Source organism: Entelurus aequoreus, linkage group LG02, assembly GCF_033978785.1.
Source record: "Entelurus aequoreus isolate RoL-2023_Sb linkage group LG02, RoL_Eaeq_v1.1, whole genome shotgun sequence".
NCBI classification, from domain to species: domain Eukaryota; kingdom Metazoa; phylum Chordata; class Actinopteri; order Syngnathiformes; family Syngnathidae; genus Entelurus; species Entelurus aequoreus.
In genome coordinates, this window is record NC_084732.1 from 83,818,213 (window position 1) to 83,842,675 (window position 24,463).

Here is a 24,463-nt window from a genome sequence, read left to right on the forward strand (position 1 = left end):
TAAGACGCACTGCCGATGAATGGTCTATAATCGATCTTTTTTCATATATAAGGCGGAAATGTGTCGCGTGAAAAACCGTCCGACCGGAACTCTCTAATAACCAAAGTTCCTTGGGTGAATAATGTAAACTCACTACACCGGTATGTTTTAGCGATTTTATGGCGAGTTTACTGACAGATATAAGTAAGAACTTTACACTACTTTATATTAGAAATGGCAACAGCGGAGGATGAATGTCCCATAACAAGAAGATAGAGAAAAAGAAGAACCTTATCGACTACGGTGTCGGCACAGACTACAAAGGCGGGCGCGCACAATTTTTCAGGACTTATGCAGATCCTAAATACAGATCAGCAGGTACCAGAAGGTAAGAAAAGTTGGTTTTGCATTATATTGCGAAACAAAACACCAGATTATGTCTTACCTTATACCCACACCATAATAATACTTGAAGCACAGTACCATCAATCAAGCAGTGCGGCTTCATAGCTTACCAAAGTCGTACTAAAACATTTTGATAGATTTTTGAGCGCTGTGTGTAATGTTCTATATTTTCAATGGAACATATAAAATGTTGGTGTTGTTTACTTTAGTCATATTGCAGTCTACACGTATCTCTTATGTTTGACTGCCATCTACTGGTCACACTTATCATTACACCATGTACCAAATAAAATAGCTTCGAGGTCGGTAAGCAAAACCAGAATTATTCCGTAAGGCGCACTGTCGAGTTTTTAGGGGAAAAAAAGGATTTTAAGTGCGCCCTATAGTACGGAAAATACTATAAGCTTGCTATGCTTCACGTGCGCTTCTCAGCTGCACACCTTCTTGTGTTTTGCCTTGTTTAAGGATTAAAAACCCATCTTTACTGCATGTTGTCTTCTGCCTCCACATTTTGGAATGACAAACGCACCACGCTTATGCAAAGACGTGGCACCATCACCATATCGAGATATTATGGTGAGCCGTGTATCGCATATCCTCTTGTATAGCGAGGTATTTCCCAGACGTATTGTAGAAAAGCTTTGGTGTTCAATAATAATCTGGATTGATTGAGTTATAGTATTTTATTTTTTTTTTTTTATCTCAGCCTGTTATCGATATGTGGCCTTGTTATGATTATGGGATTCATGATGAAGAAGAGTGCCATAAAGATGAGTTGAAGTCATTAAGCGAAACAAAGTGTATGCTTTGGAGGTTATGGCTGAACGATCATTTAGAACAGGGGTGTCCAAACCTTTTGACTTGGGGGCCGCAAATACATTTGGCCAGAGGCCGAAAACCGACTGCATGTTAAGTGACTGTGTGTGTGTGTGTGTGTGTGTGTGTGTGTGTGTGTGTGTGTGTGTGTGTGTGTGTGTGTGTGTGTGTGTGTGTGTGTGTGTGTGTGTGTGTGTGTGTGTGTGTGTGTGTGTGTGTGTGTTATTTTAATATGATGGATATATAATTGGATAGGCTCCAGCACCCCCACGACCCCAAAAAAGGGACAAGCGGTAGAAAATGAATGGATAGATATTAACAGTATGTAAAAGTTTGACTCCTGCCTTGTTTACTTCTGTGACGACTCTCTCAAAGTTGTGTAATCAATCAGAAATATCAAGCAGCTAAAATTCACCAAACATGGATAAATGTGGAGTGTTTTACATTTTTCCCATTATGCACTCTAATGGATTTAATGGGTGTAATTTAAAATTGTTTGGGACGTTTTATACAATATCCAAAATGTTCAGTGACCACATGTGTTGACATTTCTTAGTTGCATTTAATTTGTTTTGGGTTTTTTTGCACTATGACTAGGGAAGGTTGTTTGGATTGTGTCATAAGTCAATGCTGTGCGATTATTTCAAATTACTTTCAAGGGTCATTGATCTGATTTACTCGCATTGTCCACAAGATGGCAGCAAATGTATGGCATTCAGAGACCGCCTGGTATCTAAGATTAATTTGAAAGCATGCTTTGTTGCACTCATGACGTCTCACGGGTCAAATTGAAGAGGCTGGCTGGGCCGTAGTTTGGACAGCCCTGATTAAGAGTGATTAAATTTTCTCCCGACTGCCTTCTGGGTCGGCAGATATGCGATCACGTAGGCCAGCTTCCATGTTTACTCGCCAACAAATCGTGTTCGAGTCGTTCACTTGTATTTTTTTGCAGTGATTTGCTGCTGTGGTATTGAAGACTGAAAGATTGGCACCGTCTTATGTATTTTAGATCGAGGCCTCCTTTTTTTTCAATTGTTCAGAAAGAAGTCTAGAACATGGTCTTTAGAGCCCAGCTGGGAATGAAACATGTTCTGCCAGTTTTTGTGTCACAGAATTTTCCCGCTCTCTCATTTCCCAGATATATTATCCTCGCTGCCTCCCTTCACTCCACTTGCCCTCCCCCTTGTTTTGCATTGTTCTCCTGGATCAAGTTCACGGAGGTCGGGGCTGGTGAAGGGTAATGGGACCCATGGCCTTGTGTCTCGGGGCAGGTTGAATAGGTCTCTGCCCCAGTCCCCACAGCCCCCATACAGCCTCGGTGAATAGGACCCGGATTCCTTCTCTTCATTATTAGGCTGGTTTCCAGTTTCTCTGGACCTGCCCAGATTTTTAGACTTCCATGTTCATCCCATGAGTGCTCAATACAGATCGACCGATACCAATACCAATTATTAGCAGTCCGATATTTGCAGTAAAAGTTATTTAAACATGAAAAGATACGTCAGTAACCAGCTGGAAAAGGCTTAAAGTTGTTTTTTTAACATTACTTTTTAGGAATAGTTGGACCAGTAACGACTTAATGTTTTACGTGGTTCTAATGTTGTTTAATTTATCATCACAAAACATCAGTGGGTTTCACAAACACCTTTACTACGGGTGTCTGAGACAGAGGTCAGCAACCCAAAATGTTGAAAGAGCCATATTGGACCAAAAATACCAAAAATGTGTCTGGAGCCACAAAAAATTAAAAGCCTTATATAAGTGTTATAATGAAGGCAACACATGATGTAAGTGTCTATATTAGCCTACTATCAAAATGACTATGTGTCGCAGGCTGACGCAAATCTGTGTGGACAGAAATGTTGAAATGTAATATTTATTCTACACATTTTTACAACATTGGAAATCATTAATAAAATGGAGGCTTCTCAGAGTGTAATATAACTCCTGGAAATGACTGGGTCAGAATGGCCAAAAGTATAGATGTGTGTGTCCAAGTTAAAGTTAAATGGATTTATTACAATCTTTGGCAAGCTGGGTAACGTTTGCTGTGGTCTGGACCAACATGGCACACAAACAACTATGAGAAATGCAGCCAATATTACATACAGATAATTGTAGGCATTGTCTTGCTGAAATAAGCAGGGGCGTCCATGATAACGTTGCTTGGATGGCAACATATGTCGCTCCAAAACCTGTATGTACCTTTCAGCATTAATGGCGCCTTCCCAGATGTGTAAGTTACCCATGCCCTGGGCACTAATACACCTCCATACCATCACAGATGCCGGCTTTTCAACGTTGCGCCTATTCAGTCCGGATGGTTCTTTGTTCCGAAGGACACAACGTTCACAGTTTCCAAAACAATTTGAAATGTGGACTCGTTTAGACCACAGAACACTTTTCCACTTTGCATCAGTCCGTCTTAGATGAGTACGGGCCCAGCGAAGCCGGCGGCGTTTCTGGGTGTTGTTGATAAATGGCTTTGGCTTTGCATAGTAGAGTTTTAACTTGCACTTACAGATGTAGCGACCAACTGTGGTTACTGACAGTGGCTTGTCTGAAGTGTTCCTGAGCCCACAAGAACTCAAATAAATTCACTGTCAGATATCAAAACATATTTGAGGAGAATTATTGACAATGAGAGTTTTTAATTCCTAAAATAATTAAATAAGTAGAAAATTGGGCTCCAGTAAAAATTGAACTACGGTGCTTGAGCAGTAATAATTATATATCTACCTCACTAAGTATAGATTTTTTAAGTACTAAATACTGTATGGTATGTGTATATATTGTATCTGATGATGCAGTTCCGTTGTAGTTGTAAAAATAAAAATAAATGGCAAATATTGGCAGGCATAACGAGTGGATGTATAGTGTTCACCTCCCTGCTCTTCTAGAGCGCCACCTGCCACATCTGCCCTGACAGTATCGCAGCTCTGTGATTTTTTTTTTTTTTACCTCAGCCGCGCATTTTATTATATCGCGCTCAGTTCACAAGCCTCCAGACACAAATATTTCACCTAAATTGTTTTCCACCGTCAGTGAAGCTTCAGCCGAAGACGCCCCCAACGTCCCAGATCCCCATCTATATTTTATCACGACGGCGCTGTCTCGTATCGCACCTACAGGGTCGCCTGATTGCCGCACAATTCACTATATAGTCCGTCTCCCTCGGTTTCAATCGCACACTTTTTATGTCGCTGGCGTCAATCAGCACGGCGAGGAAGAAATTGTGTTTTAATGGCAGCCCATTAACGGGAGCGGCTCGTTGTTACAGACAAGACAAAATCCCCACGTATTTGGGCGTCATAAGAGATTTACGGCCGTCTCCTTAACTGTCGCAGGGTTTGTTCTGCAAAATGCTTTAAATTAGCCAGCTGCTGGAGAAGGACAGCTCTGTGATATTTTGCAGTGTCAAATGAAATAAAGACAAGAGTGTGTTCAACAAACTCACTGTTAAGGTTCAAACTACAGCTCCTGGGATCTGACCCAGGACCGATATTTAACTGATTTTTAGCGCAGTGTTTACATCCACAGTGCAAAGTGCGTCACGCAGGTCATTTTTTTTGTAAAAAATATTTATTTTAGTTATATTGTAAAACTTACAAATGTTGCTTGGGGTGATTAATGAATAACCCTATCAAGCAGAAAGGCTTATACTTCCGGTTCAAGGCACGAAACAGGGACTACATTTTTAAACCTGCAGCACCTGCAGTGAGCAAACTCGTCCAAAAGATGGCACCATAGCACAAATAATAATGTATCTTTTCAGATGCTGGCTTTTGAACCTTGTGCCTATAACAGTCCGGGTGGTTCTTTTCCTCTTTGGTCTAAAGCAGTGGTCCCCAAACACATGGATCAATGGATCAATTGGTACTCTCAATTGCTAATCTTTTTTATTTATTTTTATTTTTTATTTTTTATTAAATCATCATAAAAAACACAAGATACACTTACAATTAGTGCACCAACCCAAAACTTCCCTCCCCCATTCACACAAAAGTGTTGTTTCTTTCTGTTACTAATATTTCTGGTTCCTACATTATAATTCAATATAGATCAATACAGTCTGCAGGGATTCAGTCCGTAAGCGCACATGATTGTATTTTTTTAATGACAAAAAAAACAAAAAAAATACAGCCGATAAATACTTTAAAATGTAATATCTGAAAATATCGGTATCGTTTTTTTTAATTATCGGTATTGGTTATTTTATTTTATTTTATTTTTTTAAATCAACATAAAAAACACAAGATACACTTACAATTAGTGCACCAACCCAAAAAGTCTCCCTCCCCTATTTACACTTATTCACACAAAAGGGTTGTTTCTTTCTGTTATTAATATTCAGGTTCCTACATTATATATCAATAGATATCAATACAGTCTGCAAGGGATACAGTCCGTAAGCACACATGATTGTGCGTGCTGCTGGTCCACTAATAGTACTAACCTTTAACAGTTAATTTTACTCATTTTCATTAATTACTAGTTTCTATGTAACTGTTTTTATATTGTTTTACTTTCTTTTTTATTCAAGAAAATGTTTTTAATTTATTTATCTTATTTTATTTTATTTTTTTTATTTTTTTTTTAAAGGGACCTTATCTTCACCATACCTGGTTGTCCAAATTAGGCATAATAATGTGTTAATTCCACGACTGTATATATCGGTATCAGTAATTAAGAGTTGGAGAATATCGGATATCGGCAAAAAAGCCATTATCGGACATCCCTAGTTGGGGACCACCGGTCTAAAGGACACGACATCCACAGTTTACCAAAAAAAAATTGGAACGTGGACCCGTCAGACCACAGAACACTTTTCCACTTTGCATCAGTCCATCTTAAATGAGCTAGGGCCCAGCGAAGCCGGCGGCGTTTCTGGGTGTTGTTGATAAATGTCCTTCGCTTAGCATAGTAGAGATTTAACTTGCACTTACAGATGTAGCGACCGACTGTAGTTACTGACAGTGGTTTTCTGAAGTGTAAGCCCCATGTGGTGATATCCTTTACACACTGATGTCGCTTTTTGATGCAGTACCGCCTGAGGGATCCAATGTCCGAGGTCAAGGCCTTGCCGCTTACGTGCAGTGATTTCTTTAGATTCTCTGAACCTTTTGATGATATTACGGACCGTAGATGGTGAAATCCCTAAGTTCCTCGCAATAGCTGGCTGAAAAATGTCGTTCTCAAACTGTTGGACAATTTGCTCACGCATTTGTTCACAAAGTGGTGACCCTCGCCCCATCCTTGTTTGTGAATGGAGCATTTCGGGATCGAGAATCGATTCTGAATCGAATCGTTACCCCTCAGAATGGAATGTTGTCACAGCCCAGTCTACATGCGTGCTAGTGACTGTAATATTGCTGCTACCATTTCATACCTATTTCCTTCTCCGTGCGTACCTGGCCCTGGTCTTCCAGCGCACAAACAGACCTGTGGGCTGTGAAGCCGGGCGCTGCCAGGTCGCCGAGAGAGAGCAGCTGTGTTTGCTAGCGGAGCATCTGCCGGCTGAGACGGCGGTTGTCTTACGTTAGTGGTCTGCAGGTCAAACTGCAGCTGACTTCATCTCAGCACCAGGACAAACCCTGGGGGGGGTGTGTTTGCGTATCTGTCTGTTTCCGTGTGTGTGTGTGCACGCGCGCTACCACGTCCCAGTGGTTATAGCCTTTACTAAGCGGGCTAAGTCTGGTGGCTAACCCTTAGCGCCTTGGCTTTGGCAGCATGACTGCAGCAAGATTAATCCATTCCACACTCCATCAGTCACTAGGCACAGGTTATTAGTGCTGGGACAGAGCACACACACACACACACACACACACACACACCCTTCACCCCTGGGACTTAGCTTTCCACCCTGTCCCCAAAGTTTGCAAAGGTGGCCTTGGTGTTGAGAGGCCATTCGTCAAAAGCCTCCACTTGGCTTCTTTTAATAGGGCTACCTGGGTCCTGGGATTGCACGCACACACACACACATGCACGCAGGACTGCTTTGCACATACTCATAGGACCAAGTGTCAGCTGGTGCACCCCGTGAGGCTTATAAAAGTCCCATTAACATGGCCCTCCTCATTGGTTCTGACAGGTTGATCAATTAGACCCCTCCCCCTTCTGACCTCGGAGCTGCTCCGACTTGAGAGGCCAGACACGATGGATCACTGGTCCTGCACGCACACACACACACACACACACACACACCTCTCCTGTTATCTGGTCACAGTGCAGCTTGTTTGTGTCATCATGTGTCCAGCGCCATGCTGATATCAGCTGCAGCTTTTAAAATGTGCTGGATGGTATCACAGATTGTAGACCTCCATGGTGTGTTTTCAGTGAAGAGAAACTGCAGTTATTACAGGGGATAACTTGTTTTTACACGCGTATGGCCGAGTCCTGAGGGGAATCTGTGTTGTTCTGTTGATGGAAAAGATTATTTCTTGATGCACATAAGAAATAGATCACTCAAAACCGTCAAAACGGCGCTTAAAAACAGTCTACAGTAGAGATGCCGATAAATGCTTTAAAATGTAATATCGGAAATTGTCGGTATCGTTTTTTTTATTATCGGTATCGTTTTGTTTTGTTTTTATTTTATTTGTTTTTTATTAAATCAACATAAAAAAACACAAGATACACTTACAATTAATTAGTGCACCAACCCAAAAAACCTCCCTCCCCCATTTACACGCATTCACACAATTGGGTTGTTTCTTTCTGTTATTAATATTCTGGTTCCTACATTATATATCAATATGTATCAATACAGTCTGCAAGGAATACAGTCCGTAAGCAAACATGATTGTGCGTGCTGCGGGTCCACTAATAGTACTAACCTTTAACAATAAATTTTACTCATTTTCATTAATTACTAGTTTATATGTAACTGTTTTTATATTGTTTTACTTTCTTTTGTATTCAAGAAAATGTTTTTAATTTATTTATCTTATTTTTTTTATTTTTTTATTTTTTTAAAGGACCTTATCTTTACCATACCTGGTTGTCCAAATTAGGCATAATAATGTGTTAATTCCACGACTGTATACAGGTATATCGGTATCGGTTGATATCGGTATCGGTAATTAAGAGTTGGAAAATATCGGATATCGGCAAAAAAGCCATTATCGGACATCCTTGGTCTATAGTGTTCTTGTTGTCATTTATAGTAGGTTAGTTTTGGAGGTCAGCCTGTGTCAGAAGCAGTGTTCCGAAAACTGCTTTTATAAAGTAAATTATTATAGTTACTCGTTACTTAAGCCAAAAAGTATTTTAATTACAAACAGAGTTACTCTTTAATAAATGCAATTAATTAATAGGCAAAGTAAAAAAACAATTAAAAAAAACATATATATGCAGTTGAGAGATGTTTCATGAGAGCAGAGTGTATGTGCTTTGAAAGGGTGGTGCCTTTTGCCAAGTGTTATGTGACTGGATTTTACCTCAGCTGTGTTTGTTAGCTTAACAGCGGCAGTGACGCTAACGTGGAATATTTTCCCTGGTTTGTGTTACCTCTGCTTAATATAGATATTGAATGTGCTTCCATGGCTGTCATATCTTCCTGTCCGCAAACGGGTTATTGTAGGATTGCAAGTTGTTTTCTTAAATAATGGATTTGTTGTTCATTATTCCCTTGTAGTAGTAGTGGCCGTGTCAGTGCTTGTACTTACGTGCGTGTTGTTTGCTGTGTGATGTTGCCTATTCCTATAGAATGTCCACTCCATTTTAGCGTGGTGCCTTGTTGTGGCTTTCATTAGTCAAAAGTGACTTCCTGCATTGAACATGCTGCGCTTCAGACGCTCTTTTGTTGAGAGCGTCGTAAGTAATTAGATGACTCGTTACTAGGAATGGCGTTAGTAACATAATGCTGTTATTCGGAACACTGGTCAGAAGTGTGTGAGAGTGTGTTTGTTTATGAGAGATGCAGTAGTGTGTGTCTGTCAAAGAGTGCTTGTGTCAATGTTGTGTTTAAAAATGGTTTAATAAACAAACATTTGCATTAAACAAACATTATCCAGGATTAAAAATGTTAAAAATAGATGTGTCTAAGGTACACTTATTGGAGACAGAAAGCTTCTATTTATCTGCTAGGAGTGCACAAAAATTATGCACATCAGAATCGTGTATTTATTATTTATCCCGATTCTAAATTGGTTCATAATTTTCATAAATGTATTATTTTTATTTTTATTTTATTGAATGTATTTGTTTTAAGAAAAAGAATACATTTTCAAAAATGTGTTTTTTAGGCCATCTCCTGTATGTAACATGTTTTCATCATAAACATTATACTAAATAATACATTGTGAAAATCGGTTTGAATTGAGAATCAATTCAGAATCGAATCATCACCTCAGGATTGGGAATCGAGTGGAACCGTGCACAGAGAAACGCACTCCTATTATCTGCGATTAATCATGAGTAATTAAAGTTGAAGACGGTCAAAATTGGATTACCGTATTTTCTGGACTATAAGGCGCACTTAAAATCCTTTAATTTTCTCAAAACTGGACAGTGCGCCTTATAACCCGGTGCGTCTAATGTACGGAATAATTTTGGTTGTGCTTACCGACCTTGAAGCTATTTTATTTGTTACATGGTTAAATGATAAGTGTGACCAGTAGATGGCAGTCAAACATAAGAGATACGTGTAGACTGTACGAAAATGGCAATATGAGTCAAGTGAACAACACCAACATTTTATATGTTCCATTGAAAATATAGAACATTACACACAGCGCTCAAAAATCTATCAAAATGTTTTAGTACGACTTTGGTAAGCTATGAAGCCGCACCGCTTGGTGGATTGTACTGTGCTTCAACATACGAGTATTATTATGGTGTGGGTATAAGGTAAGACATATTATCTGATGTTTTGTTTCGCAATATTATTCAAAACCAACTTTTCTTACCTTCTGGTACCTGCTGATCTGTATTTGGGATCTGCATAAGTCCTGAAAATGTGCGTGCATCCATCTTTGTAGTCCGTGGCGACACCATAGTCAGTAAGCTTCTTCTTTTTCTCTATCTTCTTGTTATGGGACATTCATCCTCCGCTGTTGCCATTTCTAATATAAATTAGTTTAAAGTTCTTACTTATATCTAGAGATGTCCGATAATGGCTTTTTTTGCCGATATTCCGATATTGTCCAACTCTTAATTACCGATTCCGATATCAACCGATACCGATATATACAGTCGTGGAATTAACACATTATTATGCCTAATTGTGTTGTGATGCATTAAACAATGTAACAAGGTTTTCCAAAATAAATCAACTCAAGTTATGGAAAAAAATGCCAACATGGCACTGCCATATTTATTATTGAAGTCACAAAGTGCTTTTTTTTTTTTTTAAATGCCTCAAAACAGCAGTTTGGAATTTGGGACATGCTCTCCCCGAGAGAGCATGAGGAGGTTGAGCTGGGCGGGGTTGAGGTGGGGGGGTAGGGAGGAGCGGGGGGTGTAAATTGTAGCGTCCAGGAAGAGTTAGTGCTTCAAGGGGTTCTGGGTATTTGTTCTGTTGTGTTTATGTTGTGTAACAGTGCGAATGTGTTTTCATTCTTGTTTGGTGTGGGTTCACAGTGTGGCACATACTTGTAACTGTGTTAAAGTTGTTTATACGGTCACCCTCAGTGTGACCTGTATGGCTGTTGAACAAGTACGCCTTGCATTCACTTGTGTGTGAAAAGCCGCATATATTATGTAACTGGGCCGGCACGCAAAGGCAATGCCTTTAAGGTTTATTGGCGCTCTGTACTTCTCCCTACGTCCGTGTACACGGCGGCGTTTTAAAAGGTCATAAATTTTACTTTTTGAAACCGATAATTTTGAAACCGATACCGATAATTTCTGATATTATATTTTAAAGCATTTATCGGCCGATAATATCCGCAGTCCGATATTATCGGACATCCCTACTTATATCTGTCAGTAAACTCGCCATGAAAGCGCTAAAACATACCGGTGTAGTGAGTTTACATTATTCACCCAAGGAACTTTAGTTATTAGAGAGTTCCGGTCGGGCGGTTTTTCACGGGACACATTTCTGGCGTTGTTGTTGCACTAGTGAGCCACGGATGAGAAGATGCTGCTCCGTTATGGATTGAAATAAAGTCTGAATGTCATTAAAACAGTTAGCTCCATCTTTTGACACTTCTTCCACTCCCGTCCTTGCACGCTACACCGCTACAACAAAGATGACGGGGAGAAGACGCTGCCGAAGGTGAGCCACGTAAATAAGACCGCCCACAAAACGGCGCATCCGGAAGCGACTGTCAGAAAGCGGCTTGAAGATGATCAGTAAAACATCATCTATGCAACATTTTGACCAAAGAACCACCATTACATGTTATGTAGACCACAAGGAAGTGTTTTACATTTAGAAAAAAATAATAATAATATGACTCCTTCAATGCGCTTTATAATCTGGTGCGCCTTTTGTATGAAAATAGACCTGCTCATCGGTGGTGCGCCTTTTAATCCGGTGCGCTCTATGGTCCGGAAATGACGGTAATAGCTGTTGTGGTGGTGAAGTATATTTGGAACATGCATGCAGTTACAAAATGATACTTGACATGTGTCTATATTCTCATTACAACATGTGCGAAAAGGAGCAGGAAGAAGCAGTGTTAATTGTTTGCAACCCTAATTATGTTTGATCCATTATTATTGTATGGTTTTATAGTTACTATTATGAGGCTTTTCAATGACAGTTAGTGCCGTTGAACAACAGTGTCGGGAGGTATCATGGCCCGTCTGGGGACCCAAAAAGAGCCGGAGGCGCCCCGAGGTTAAGAGCAGTGTTGCGCCCTGAGAGAGACGGCGTCCTAATGATGTCCAACAGCTTAATTGAATATTGGCGTTCTGCACACCAGGGCTAAATTGCTTCTGTCTGCATCACCTCCGCTGCGGGCTGATTTTTAACCTATTTCCACCGTTTGATTCCCCGGGGGATCGTTAAATGTGCCTGTTACCACGGTTACCAGCCTTTTGTGCTTGTGACGTGTCGGAGCCAAGTACTGTTATTTGACTTACACGATATCCTCCCTTCTTAGTCCTTTTTTAATTTTTTGATGTTGTTGTTTTTTTTTTACTTTATACTGCGCTTGCAGACACGCCTGCTTTGTTTCCATGGCAACAGGCTCCAGATGGCAAGTGTCAATAAGGCATGACAGGACTGGTGGACTACATCCAGTATTTATCTACAACGTGCACACGCCAAACACTCGTATGATGAAGCACAGGAAACCATCTCTCCTCTTTTTGACCGCGCTGTCATTAATCTTGCGTGGCGTTAACAAATGCACGTGCATGGAGGGTATATTTCACATCTGACAATGGGGGCCATTGTGGCGGCGGCTGCAGCGCTGCGGTTTGCATTCAGCCGGGACCTTTGGGTTAATGTCAGCGGTTTGTGTTCCATCCTCCAAATGAATGTGTTTATGCAGCACAAGTCCTCTTTTTGTTTTCTCCTCAATGGAAATGGAAAACAAATATGGAGTCAAATTACTGCCAAAAGTCAACACACACACACAGACAAATGTTTTTACTCACGGCCAAACAAAATCCTTTTCTGCAATTAAAAAAACAATTCGCAAGTTAAAAAATTTTTTTTAAATGTTTTGCAAATATATATATCTTTTTGTTTTACAATTAAAACGACTCACAAGTTGTTTTTTTTAAAAACTACTAAAAAAAGAAGAAAATAAATTTGCACATAAAAAAACAATTTGTAAATTAAAGTAGAAAGTCCATTTGATGTAAAGAAACTAAAGTAAAAAAAAAAAGTTTCGCAATTGTAAACAATTTTTTCGTGGTTTACTTTGTTGTTGTTACTTGCGAATTGTTTTTTAATTTTAAAAAAAATGGTTTTATACTTTTTTTTACTTGCAGAATATAGTTTTTTTTAACTGCAAATATTTTAAAATTGAGGAAAACTGTTTTTGTATTTGCGAATAATTTTTCTAATTAAAGAAAATTGTTGTTATACTTGTGAATTGGTTTTTAATTGGAAAATATAGGCCTTGTGATGAAGTGGCGACTTGTCCAGGTTGTACCCCGCCTTCTGCCCGATTGTAGCTGAGATAGGCGCCAGCGCCCCCCGCCACCCCAAAGGGAATAAGCGGTAGAAAATGGATGGATGGATGGATTAACTGCAAATATTTTATAATTGAGGAAAACTGTTTTTATACTTGCGAATCATTTTTCTAATTAAATAAAATTGTTGTACTTGTGAATTGTTTTTTAATTGGAGACAATTGTTTGCATATCTACAAAATTGTTTCATTAATCGAAAAAAAAAGTTTTTATACTTGTGAATAGTTTTTTTAAAGGGAAAAAAATGTTTTTTACTTGTGAATAGTTTTTTAATTGAATGCAGTTGTTTTTAGACTTGCAAATAGTTATATTAATTGAAAACAAGTTTTTTGCGAATGATTTTTTAATTAAAAAAAATATTTTTATACTTGCAGAAAATTCTTTACTTTTTTTTTTCAATTGGAAGAAAATTGTTTTCATGCTTGCAAATTGTTTTATTAATTGGAAAAAACAAGTTTTTTACATGTTAATTGTTTATTGACATTTTTTTTTCATAATTGCAAATAGTTTTCATTGAAAAAAAAAGTTTTTAATTGTGAATTGTTTTTTTACAAGCAGAACATTTTTTGCGAATCGTTTAATTGAAAAAAAACATTTGTATACTTGCAAATGTTTTTTTCTTGCAGAAAATAGTTTTTTTTAACTGCAAATATTTTATAATTGAGGAAAACTGTTTTGTATTTGTGAATAATTTTTTTAATTAAGGAAAATTGTTATACTTGTGAATTATTTTTTAATTGGAGACAATTGTTTGCATATCTGCAAAATTGTTTTATTAATCGGAAAAAAAAAGTTTTTATACTTGTGAATAGTTTTTAAAGGGGGAAAAAAATGTTTTACTTGTGAATACTTTTTTAATTGAATGCAATTGTTTTTATACTTGCAAATAGTTATATTAATTGAAAAAAAAGTGTTTTAATTTAATTGTTTTTTTACTTGCAGAAAAAAAAAGTAGTTTTTTGCGAATCGCTTTTTAATTGAAAAATATATTTTTATACTTGCAAATGTTTTTTTTAATTGCAGTATTTTTTTTTACTTGAGTTGTTTTATTAATTGGAAGAACATTGTTTTCATGCTTGCAAATTGTTTTATTAATTGAAAAAAAAAGTTTTTTACATGTTAATTGTTTATTGAAAAAAATAGTTTTCATAATTGCAAATAGTTTTCATTGAAAAAAAAAGGTTTTTAATTGTCAATTTTTTTTTTACATAAAGAAATTTTTTTGCGAATCGTTTAATTGAAAAAAAAAAAAGTTTATACTTGCAAATGTTTTTTTACTTGCAGAAAATAGTTTTATTTACCTGCAAATATTTTTTTTAATTGAAGAAAATAGTTTTTTCCTTCGGAATTGTTTTTGTTTTTTTAAATGAAGGAAATATTATTTTTACTTGCACATCATTGGGCGTGAGTAAAATATTTGTGTGTGTTAGTGGAGTTTTGGCAGTAATTTACTCCATAAATAAATGTGTCTGCCACTGTTTCTCAAGTTTGCCGCTGTGGCTATTGCTCAGACAAGTGTGTGCGCGTGTGCGTGCGTGTGTGTGTGTGTGTGCGTGTGTGTGTGCAGCCAAGCGAGCGATGCCAGCTCAGCTCTCTGATTCGCGGCTTTCTAAGATCCTCCGCCGCAGCAGCCGCCCCATTTCCCTGGCAGAAGTGCTTAGTCTCCCCACTAATCCATTAGACTTCCATTAGCTGTGATTTGTGTGATTAGTTGTAATTAATCAGTGGAGTCTGTGGCCTTCGCTCCCCTTGCTCCTCAACTTGAATTTTTAACCTCATTTCTCATCTCTCTGCCGCGCCGGCTAATCGAAGAGTCCGCTTCAGAGCCGCCTTTGTCTCTGAGTGCACGCTCCTTCTCCTCATCTTTGCACTGCAGAACCAGCCTGTCTAAATTATTCACTGCATTGTTTGATTTGAAGGGGATCTGCACTTTTTGGGGAATTTTCATTCACAATCCTTCTGTGAAACACATATGTTTTTCTTTTTTTCGTGCATTCTATGTCGTAAAATACGGCAAGTAAGAGGTGGCTAACAATATTCCGACCATAAGGCCGCCAAAACTGTCAATAATACTCCATTTACACCTCGTTACCTGATTTTTAACCAAGTATTAGCAATATTGTTATTATAATGCCGACAAACTATTTTTAGAGCTCACCGGCATATTGAGCCGGTGAGCTGCTGCATTGCCTCTAAGTTAGTGATAGTTAATTGTGGATTATAAATTATGCATTTCACCTGGATAGGAAAAGGTTGTGGACATAAACCGAGAAGTTGGTCAACCTTGCCAATCGCGAAAAAAACGCTCGTTTGCGGCAGCTTTTTTTAACCCTTTGTGAGGAATATGATTAATTCTTCATCTAAACGAGAAGATATAAACATCCCATCAGTCGGCATCCTAGTGAAATCAGACATCGTACAGTAAGTGTTTGTTTTTTTTGTTCGTAGTTTGTATATCTTGTTTAGCTCTTAGCAATACTGCCACATGATGCTTAGTGTTTCACTGAAGCTGCATCTGTTTAGCACACAGCTTCTAAAACTTGTAACTGAGCCGAGGAAGTTGTTGTGGCTTGTGCAGCCCTTTGAGACACTTGTGATTTAGGGCCATATAAATCAACTTTGATTGATTGATGAACTCATCCGACTTACACTCTAAAAAATGCTGGGTTGAAAATTACCCAGTTTGGGTAGTTTTCTACCCAGATGCTGGGTAACTATTGGACCGAACCAACTCTTGGTTGGCCAAACACTGGTTGGGTCAAAAAAAACTACCCAACTGCTTAGAAATAACCCATAAATATGACCCAACAGGCTCAACCCAGCATTTAGGTAGAAAAATAACCCAGCAATGTTTTGTGTGTATACTCAGGCTCAAAAACAAGGTTCTGGATCATCATTTGCTCCAAAGTAGTCTTTGTTGTGTCTCATGAAGTCTGCCATAGTTAGTAGTGTTGTTGTTGTTGAAGGAAATAGCGAATGTTGTGATGCGTCTGTGAAATTAATACACAGCCGTATGCTTATGATGAGCAAAATATGTATTTATTACATGTTTTAATATATGTTAGATATAAACTTAAAACATGTATATGATGGAGGTTTTTGGAGGTTTTTTTAAAGTGCTTTATAGGCGAAATAGAGCAACTCTAATTTGCTCCATTGTTAGCTGACTTTTGCTAGCGTTTATTTATGACTTAGAATGCATAATACACAATTAAAAGAAATTGTTTTGTTGTTTTGCAAATTTTTTTGTTAATATTATTGTTTTGTACTTGTTTATTAATTGGAAAAAAATAGTTTTTACTTGTGAATAGTTTTTTGATTGAAGAAAATGTTTTCATACTTGCAAATAGTTTTATTAATTTAAAAAAAAAGTTTTTTGATTGTGAAATGTTTGTAATTTAAAAAAAAATGGATACATGCAAATGTTGTTTTTTTAGTTGCAGAAAATACTTTTTTTTTTACCGGCAAACAATTTTTTTAATTGAGGAAAGCTGTTTTTATACTTGCGAATCGTTTTTTTTAATTGAAGAAAATAGTTTTTTACTTCCAAATAGTTTTTTACTCCCAAATACTTTTTTTTTTTTTTTAATTAAAGGAAATTGTTTTTTTTACTTGCACATCGTTGGGCGTGAGTAATTACGTTAGATATAAACTTACAACATATATATAAACGTTGATGGAGGTTTTTGGATGTTTTTTAGAGTGCTTTATAGGCGGAATATATCGACTCCAATTTCCTCCATTGTTAGCTGACTTTTGCTAGTGTTTATTGATGACTTAGAATGCATACAACACAAATTTTTTTTTTTTACATGCTTACAAATTGTTTTAATAATTGGGAAAAGAAAGTTTTTCAATTGTGAATAGTTTTTTAATTGAAGAAAATTGTTTTCATAATTGCAAATTGTTTTATTAATTGAAATATTAAATGTGTTTTTTTAATTGTGAATTGTTAAAAATGTTTGTTTTTTGCGAATTGTTTTTTAATTGGAAAAAAAATATTGTGCAAATGTAGTTTTTTACCTGCAAATATTTTTTTTATTGAGGAAAACTGTTTTTATACTTGCAAATCGTTTTTTTAATTTGAAGAAAATAGTTTTTTTACTTCCGAATGTTTTTTTTTTTTTTTTTTATTGAAGGAAATTGTTTTTTTACTTGCACTTCGTTGGGAATGAGTAATTACGTTATATATAAACTTACAACATGTATATAAACGTTGATGGAGGTTTTTGGAGGTTTTTTTAGAGTGCTTTATAGGCGGAATAGAGCAACTCTAATTTGCTCCATTGTTAGCTGACTTTTGCTAGCGTTTATTTATGACTTAGAATTTTTGCGAATCGTTTTTAATTGAAAAACTTTTTTTTTAACCTGTAAATATTTTTTTTAATTAAGGAAAAAAAGGTTTTTACCTGCAAATATTTTTTTTAATTGGGGATAATTGTTTTTATACTTGCACATTGTTGAGCGTGAGTTATTACGTTAGATATAAACTTCCAACATGTATATAAACGTTGATGGATGTTTTTTTAAAGTGCTTTATAGGCGGAATAGAGCGACTCCAATTTGCTCCGTTGTTAGCTGACTTTTGCTAACATTTATTTATGACTTAGAATGCATACAACACAATTAAAACATGTCTTGCATGAGGATTGTGAACAAAAAGGGCAGGTCCCCTTTAAGAGCTTGTTAGAGTTGTCTTATTTGACATCCTTTTGCTCTTTGCCGCAGGAAGTATTGATTAGCCAGGCGGCCCATCCTTCATTGTAACACAACTTATTGATGCTCGCCATTTCCCCGCCTGTGGTCAACACACTAGCAGCGTTTACGTGGCCGGAGGCTGCTCTTACGATTTAGACGAGTCACGGAGTGCAAATCTCGTTGTCTTCAGTTGACTTCTTTTTTTTCTTTCTCCGCAGTATTGTATGACGATGATCTATCTTGTTTTTCTCTGCTGTCAGCCCTCTCTGGCCATTACCACTATTGTGATAAATGAAGGCTCAATTTATCAAGCCACATCCACTCCATTCCCCTCGATCCACCCTCCCCCACGTGCACAGAACCTCTGCACTGCTTCTTGCTATGTTTGCCCAGCATCCATCCATCCATCCATCCATCCATCCATCCCAAACCCAGGCTCCCTTTGTGTCTGCCAGGGAAGCCGGAGACGCAGCCTGTCACCCCGGAGCTGCACACTCTGATCCAAGCTGCCGGCTGCTGTCAGTCAGTGTGGAAGCGAGTGGCACCGGGGCTGTTTGAGGGGGAGTGGGGGGTGTTTGACACGTGACAAGAGCGCCCTACTCTTTATATATTCACATTTATTTTTGGAATGCGTGTCCTTGAATTGCCCGTGACTGCTAGATTGGATGCGTACGGTGTGTGTCTGTGCCTTTAAGATGAAAGGTCATACTTCTTCCGTACACTAATTAGTGGGGGTGAACAAAAATAACGATTCGTGATTTTTTTTTCAGCGTAATTTTAAATGCATTCCTAATTTTTCTAAATATTTTTTCTTTTTTTTTTAATAAGAATCAATGTTACGAAATGTTTTTTTTAATTGAAAAAAAATATTTTTATACTTGCAAATGTTTTTGTTTTTTTAATTGAAGAACATTGTTTTTTTTACTTATTATGGAAAATTGTTATTTTAACTGAAAATATTTTTTTTAATTGAAGAAAATAGTTTTTTTTACTTCCAAATATTTTAATTGTTTTTAATTGAAGGACATTGTTTTTTTTACTTATTAACTGCAAATAGTTTTTTTAATTGAAGAAAATAGTTTTTTTTACTTCCAAATATTTTTACTTTTTTTAATTGAAGGACATTGTTTTTTTTCACTTATTATGGAAAATAGTTTTTTAAGTTAAAAAAAAAAAAGTTAAAGTACCAATGATTGTCACACACACACTAGGTGTGGTGGAATTTGTCCTCTGCATTTGACCCATCCCCTTGATCACCCCCTGGGAGGTAACTGCAAATATTTATTTTAATTGAAAAAATATTTTTTGTATTTCCAAATATTTAAATTTTTTTAATTGAAGGACATTGTTTTTTTTTACTTATTATGGAAAATAGGTTTTTTAACTGCAAATATTTTTTTTAATTGAAGAAAATAGTTTTTTACTAATAATGATAAATGATAAATGGGTTATACTTGTATAGCGCTTTTCTACCTTCAAGGTACTCAAAGCGCTTTGACAGTATTTCCACATTCACCCATTCACACACACATTCACACACTGATGGTGGGAGCTGCCATGCAAGGCGCTAACCAGCAGCCATCAGAGGCAAAGAATATTTTTATTTTTTTTTAATTGAAGGACATTGTTTTTTTACATATTACGTTACATATAAACTTACAACATGTATATAAACGCTGATGGAGGTTTTTGGATGTTTTTAGAGTGCTTTATAGGCGGAATAGAGCGACTCCAATTTGCTCCATTGTTAGCTGACTTTTGCTAGCGTTTATTTATGACTTAGAATGCATAAAACACAGTTAAAACATGTCTTACATGAGGATTATGAACGATAAGACAAAAATTCCCCCCAAAAAGTGCAGTTCCTCTTTAAGAGCTTTAAGATGAAAGGCCATATTTCTTCTGTACACTAATTAGTGGGGTGCACCAAAATAACGATTGGCGATTTTTTTTCATCATAATTTTAAATGCATTCCTAATTTTCACAAATATATTTATTTTATTTATTTTATTTTATAAGAATTAATGTTTAAAAAGACACAACCAGAAGGTCCGTGTACCTTCTGTTCATTCTACTTCCAATTCTGAAACGCAAATCAAAAAATTAAATTAGGGCCGTTTTTCGATTTTTATTATATATGGCAGATTTTAAAACAAACAAAAAGTAGATTTTCATTAAAATATTGCCATAAAATTGGAGTTTGTGCTGTTTTCCCGTTCATTCTATTTCAAATTCCTAAAAGCAAATCAATAACAATTTTCGGACCATTTTTTCTATTTTGATTTCTGAAACAAAAGTAGTACAACTATTTAATGACACTTAAAACGCCAATAGGACTCCTGCTGAACAAAGGTGTTAGCGTTATGCTAAAAACATGCTAAACACCAAGGAAAAGCTAAAATACTGCTTCTGGTTCTATTTGTCATCACATAGATAAACACGCATTTGTGCATTTTGGATGAACATGAATTGGATTTTTGTGTTTATTTGGAAAAATTAAAATCCATGAAAGGAAAACGGCACAAAATCACATTTTATGGCAATATTTGAATGACAAGCAACCCTTTTTTGTTTGTTTTCAAATCTGCCATTTATACTGTATTTCCGGACCATAGGGCGCACTGCCAATGAATGGTTTATTTTTATCTTTTTTCATACAAAAGGCGCACCGGATTATAGGGCGCATTAAATAAGTCATATTATTATTTTTTTTTTCTAAATGTAAAACACTTCCTTGTGGTCTACATAACATGTAATGGAGGTTCTTTGGTCAAAATGTTGCATAGATTATGTTTTACAGATCATCTTCAAGCCGCTTTCTGACAGTCGCTTCCGGATGCGCCGTTTTGTGAGCGGTCTTATTTATGTGGCTCACCTTCGGCAGCGTCTTCTCCCCGTCATCTTTGTTGTAGCGGTGTAGCGTGCAAGGATGGGAGTGGAAGAAGTGTCAAAAGATGGAGCTAACTGTTTTAATGACATTCAGACTTTACTTAGATCAATAACGGAGCATCATCTTCTCAACAACAACGCCGGAAATGTGTCCCGTGAAAAACCGTCTGACCGGAACTCTCTAATAACTAAAGTTCCTTGGGTGAATAACGTCAACTCACTACACCGGTATGTTTTAGCGCTTTCATGGCGAGTTTACTGACAGATATAAGTAAGAACTTTACAGTACTTTATATTAGAAATGGCAACAGCGGAGGATGAATGTCCCATAACAAGTAGAGAAAAAGAAGAAGCTTATCGACGACGGTGTCGACACGGACTACAAAAGCGGACACACGCAAATTTTCAGGACTTATGCAGATCCCAAATACAGATCAGCAGGTGCGAAAAATTGCTTTTGCATAATATTGCGAAACAAAACGCCAGATAATATGTCTTACCTTATACACACACCATAATATTACTCGTATGTTTAATGCACCGACAATCCATCAAGCGGTGTGGCTTCATAGCTTACTAAAGTCGTACTAAAACATTTTGATAGATTTTTGAGCGCCGTGTGTAATGTTCTATATTCTCAATGGAACATATAAACTGTTGGTGTTGTTTATGTGAGTCATATTGCCATCATAGTGCAGTCTACACGTATCTCTTATGTGTGACTGCCATCTACTGGTCACAGTTATCATTACACCATGTACCAAATAAAAGAGCTTTGAGGTCGGTAAGCAAAACCAAACTTATTCCGTACATTAGGTGCACTGAGGGGAAAAAAAGATTTTAAGTGTGCCTTATAGTCTGGAAAATACGGTAGTAAAAATCAAAAAACGGCCCTAACTTTGTTTTTTGATTTGCGTTTCAGAATTGGACATAGAATGAACGGAAGGTACACGGACCAAATTCATATGTGAATGGATTTTTGATAGAGGTGTCGGCAGGCCGATATTATCGGCCGATAAATGCTTTAAAATGTAATATCGGAAATTATCTGTATTGTTTTTTTATTATCGGTATCGTTTATTTTTTTATTTTTTTGTTTATTTTTTTTTGTTTTTATTAAATCAACATAAAAAACACAATATACACTTACAATTAGTACACCAACCCAAAAAACCTCCCTCCCCCATTTACACTCATTCACACTCATTCACAAAAAAGGGTTGTTTCTTTCTGTTATTAATATTGTGGTTCCTACATAATATATCAATATATATCAATACAGTTTGCAAGGGATACAGTCCGTAAGCACACATGATTGTGAGTGCTGCTGGTCCACTAATAGTACTAACCTTTAACAGTTAATTTTACTCATTTTCATTAATTACTAGTTTCTATGTAACTGTTTTTATATAGTTTTACTTTCTTTTTTATACAAGAAAATGTTTTTAATGTTTTTAATTTATTTATATTATTTTATTTTTTTATTTTTTAAAAAAGGACCTTATCTTCACCATACCTGGTTGTCCAAATTAGGCATAATAATGTGTTAATTCGGTTGATATCGGTATCGGTAATTAAGGGTTTGGTCAATATCGGAATATCGGATATCGGCAAAAAGCCATTATCGGACATCCCTAATTTTTGATATATTGTGTTCTTTTTCAGCACAATCAAACAATAGCGTGATCATTCTGGTGACAATAACCGTGCTGTGAAACGTTCCTGACTTCCACACCACCAATCTGAAGCGGCTCCCTGCCTGTGTATGAAGATGTTTGCAGTAATGGCACCCCCTTCTCTTCCCCTGCAGGACTCCGTGGTTTAACGGCTGGGGCTTCAACCTGCCCCGGGGTCAGTCTCTGCTGGACAAATGGAACCTGGTCCCGGAGGGCGTGGACATCCTGATGACCCACGGTCCTCCGCTGGGTGAGTCCAATTAAGCCATCACAAGCAGACAATGGGGGGGGGTTGTCGCTCATTATTGCCAATTTGCATGGACGTCACAGCTGCGACACGTGTCAGTAGCAGGACCCTGAACACATCACCCTGCAATATTTGGCTTGGTGAAAGAAACCAACATGTTTGTTGTTTTTTTTCTTTCTTGTGTTCTCCAACTGCTTTTATTGAGTGATTTCCTTCCTCCCCGCCTCCGGTTTGATTGCGTGGAAACTCCATTGACAGGCGCCACAAACAAGCCGAGGCACGATATTTTAGGGCAGGGCGCAAACAAAACACAATAAAAAATGCGAGACAAAACAGACAAATCAATACAGCGCTACTGTAGCAGTTATATGTTCTAGAGCAGTGGTTCTTAACCTTGTTGGAGGTACCGAACCCCACCAGTTTCAGATGCGCATTCACCGAACCCTTCTTTAGTGAAAAAAAAAAATGTTGTTTTTTTTCAAACTCAAGAAAAAGTTATATGTTTTTTTACTGGTGCACAAAATAAACCGTGCATGAACATCACCTTGTTCAAAGAACAAAACCAACACGGTGCATGAACTCACAACAAATTACACACCTTACACACATTACCATGAATTGATTAACGTGGACCCCGACTTAAACAAGTTGAAAAACGTATTCGTAGGGATGATGTTTGATAAGGAATTATCGAGTTCGAGCCTATTATCAAATCCTCTTATCGAACCGATTCCTTATCGATTCTCTTATCGAGTCCAGATAGGTTGTTGTATATGGAAAAAAACACACAATATTTGGTTTAACAAAAGCTCACTTTTATTATATAATAAAAAAATAAAATCTAATAAATAAATAAATATTGACTGTTACCCACATAAAAAAATAAAATAAAATAAATAAATATTGACTGTTTTTACCCAAAGTATATTAAGTGGGATTTTTCAGAGAAACAAATATATACAGTAACACAAAAACAACCTGTCTCTGTGATCACTATAGGTGTATAAATGATAATATAGTGTTAAATAAAATCAGTCCCTTGGGCACAAAACTGAAAATAATACAGCTCTCCAAAAAGTGCACTTCTGCTGCTATTTGACATAACTGTTTGTTATGATGCTTTGACATTTTTGCACTTCATTTCTTTATTGAAAGAAAATTCTATGAAGAGAAAAGTTCTTTGCAAATGTGGATACAATGCTAAGAAATGAAAAGTTAAAGCTAAAAAAAGAAATACACTTTATTGAGTTAACATTATTTCTTTATAGGGGGAAAAATGTTATGAGCTAGAGAATATAACAACTACACTACCCAGCATGCAACGGGAGTTACGAGCATGCGCGGTAGCCCCGAAAAGTGTTGCATGTTGCCACGCTGTGAAAGTAAACGTCAAGAACTCAGCCAACACGCCTCGTCTGCATTATTTATAATTAGACAGACAACACATATACAGTGTGATTTTGTTTTGTTTACAAGGAAAGAAAAACAAAAGTTAAAAAAGGGAGATGTGTTGTATATATATGTATGTGCTGCGGTTGTTTTAAGAACGTTGCGACAGCTGCCGTAAAGGAGGTGCGTTGCTAGCCTGGTTGCTATGTTTCCGGTTGGTCGTAAAAGTGTTCGTCATGTGTTTTACCCTGCTAAAATCTCTCAGTA

At 37.0% G+C, this 24,463-nt stretch overlaps 1 protein-coding gene across 2 annotated transcripts in view; it reads left to right on the forward strand.

The window, feature by feature from the left end:
- mpped2a (metallophosphoesterase domain containing 2a) overlaps positions 1-24,463 on the forward strand; it is a 147,910-nt gene that overhangs the window by 116,527 nt on the left and 6,920 nt on the right. For both annotated transcript variants that reach the window (XM_062069458.1, XM_062069467.1), the window contains exon 5: positions 22,695-22,810. In XM_062069458.1, coding sequence (XP_061925442.1) covers positions 22,695-22,810 — 116 coding nt within the window. The remainder of the gene's footprint in view (positions 1-22,694; positions 22,811-24,463) is intronic.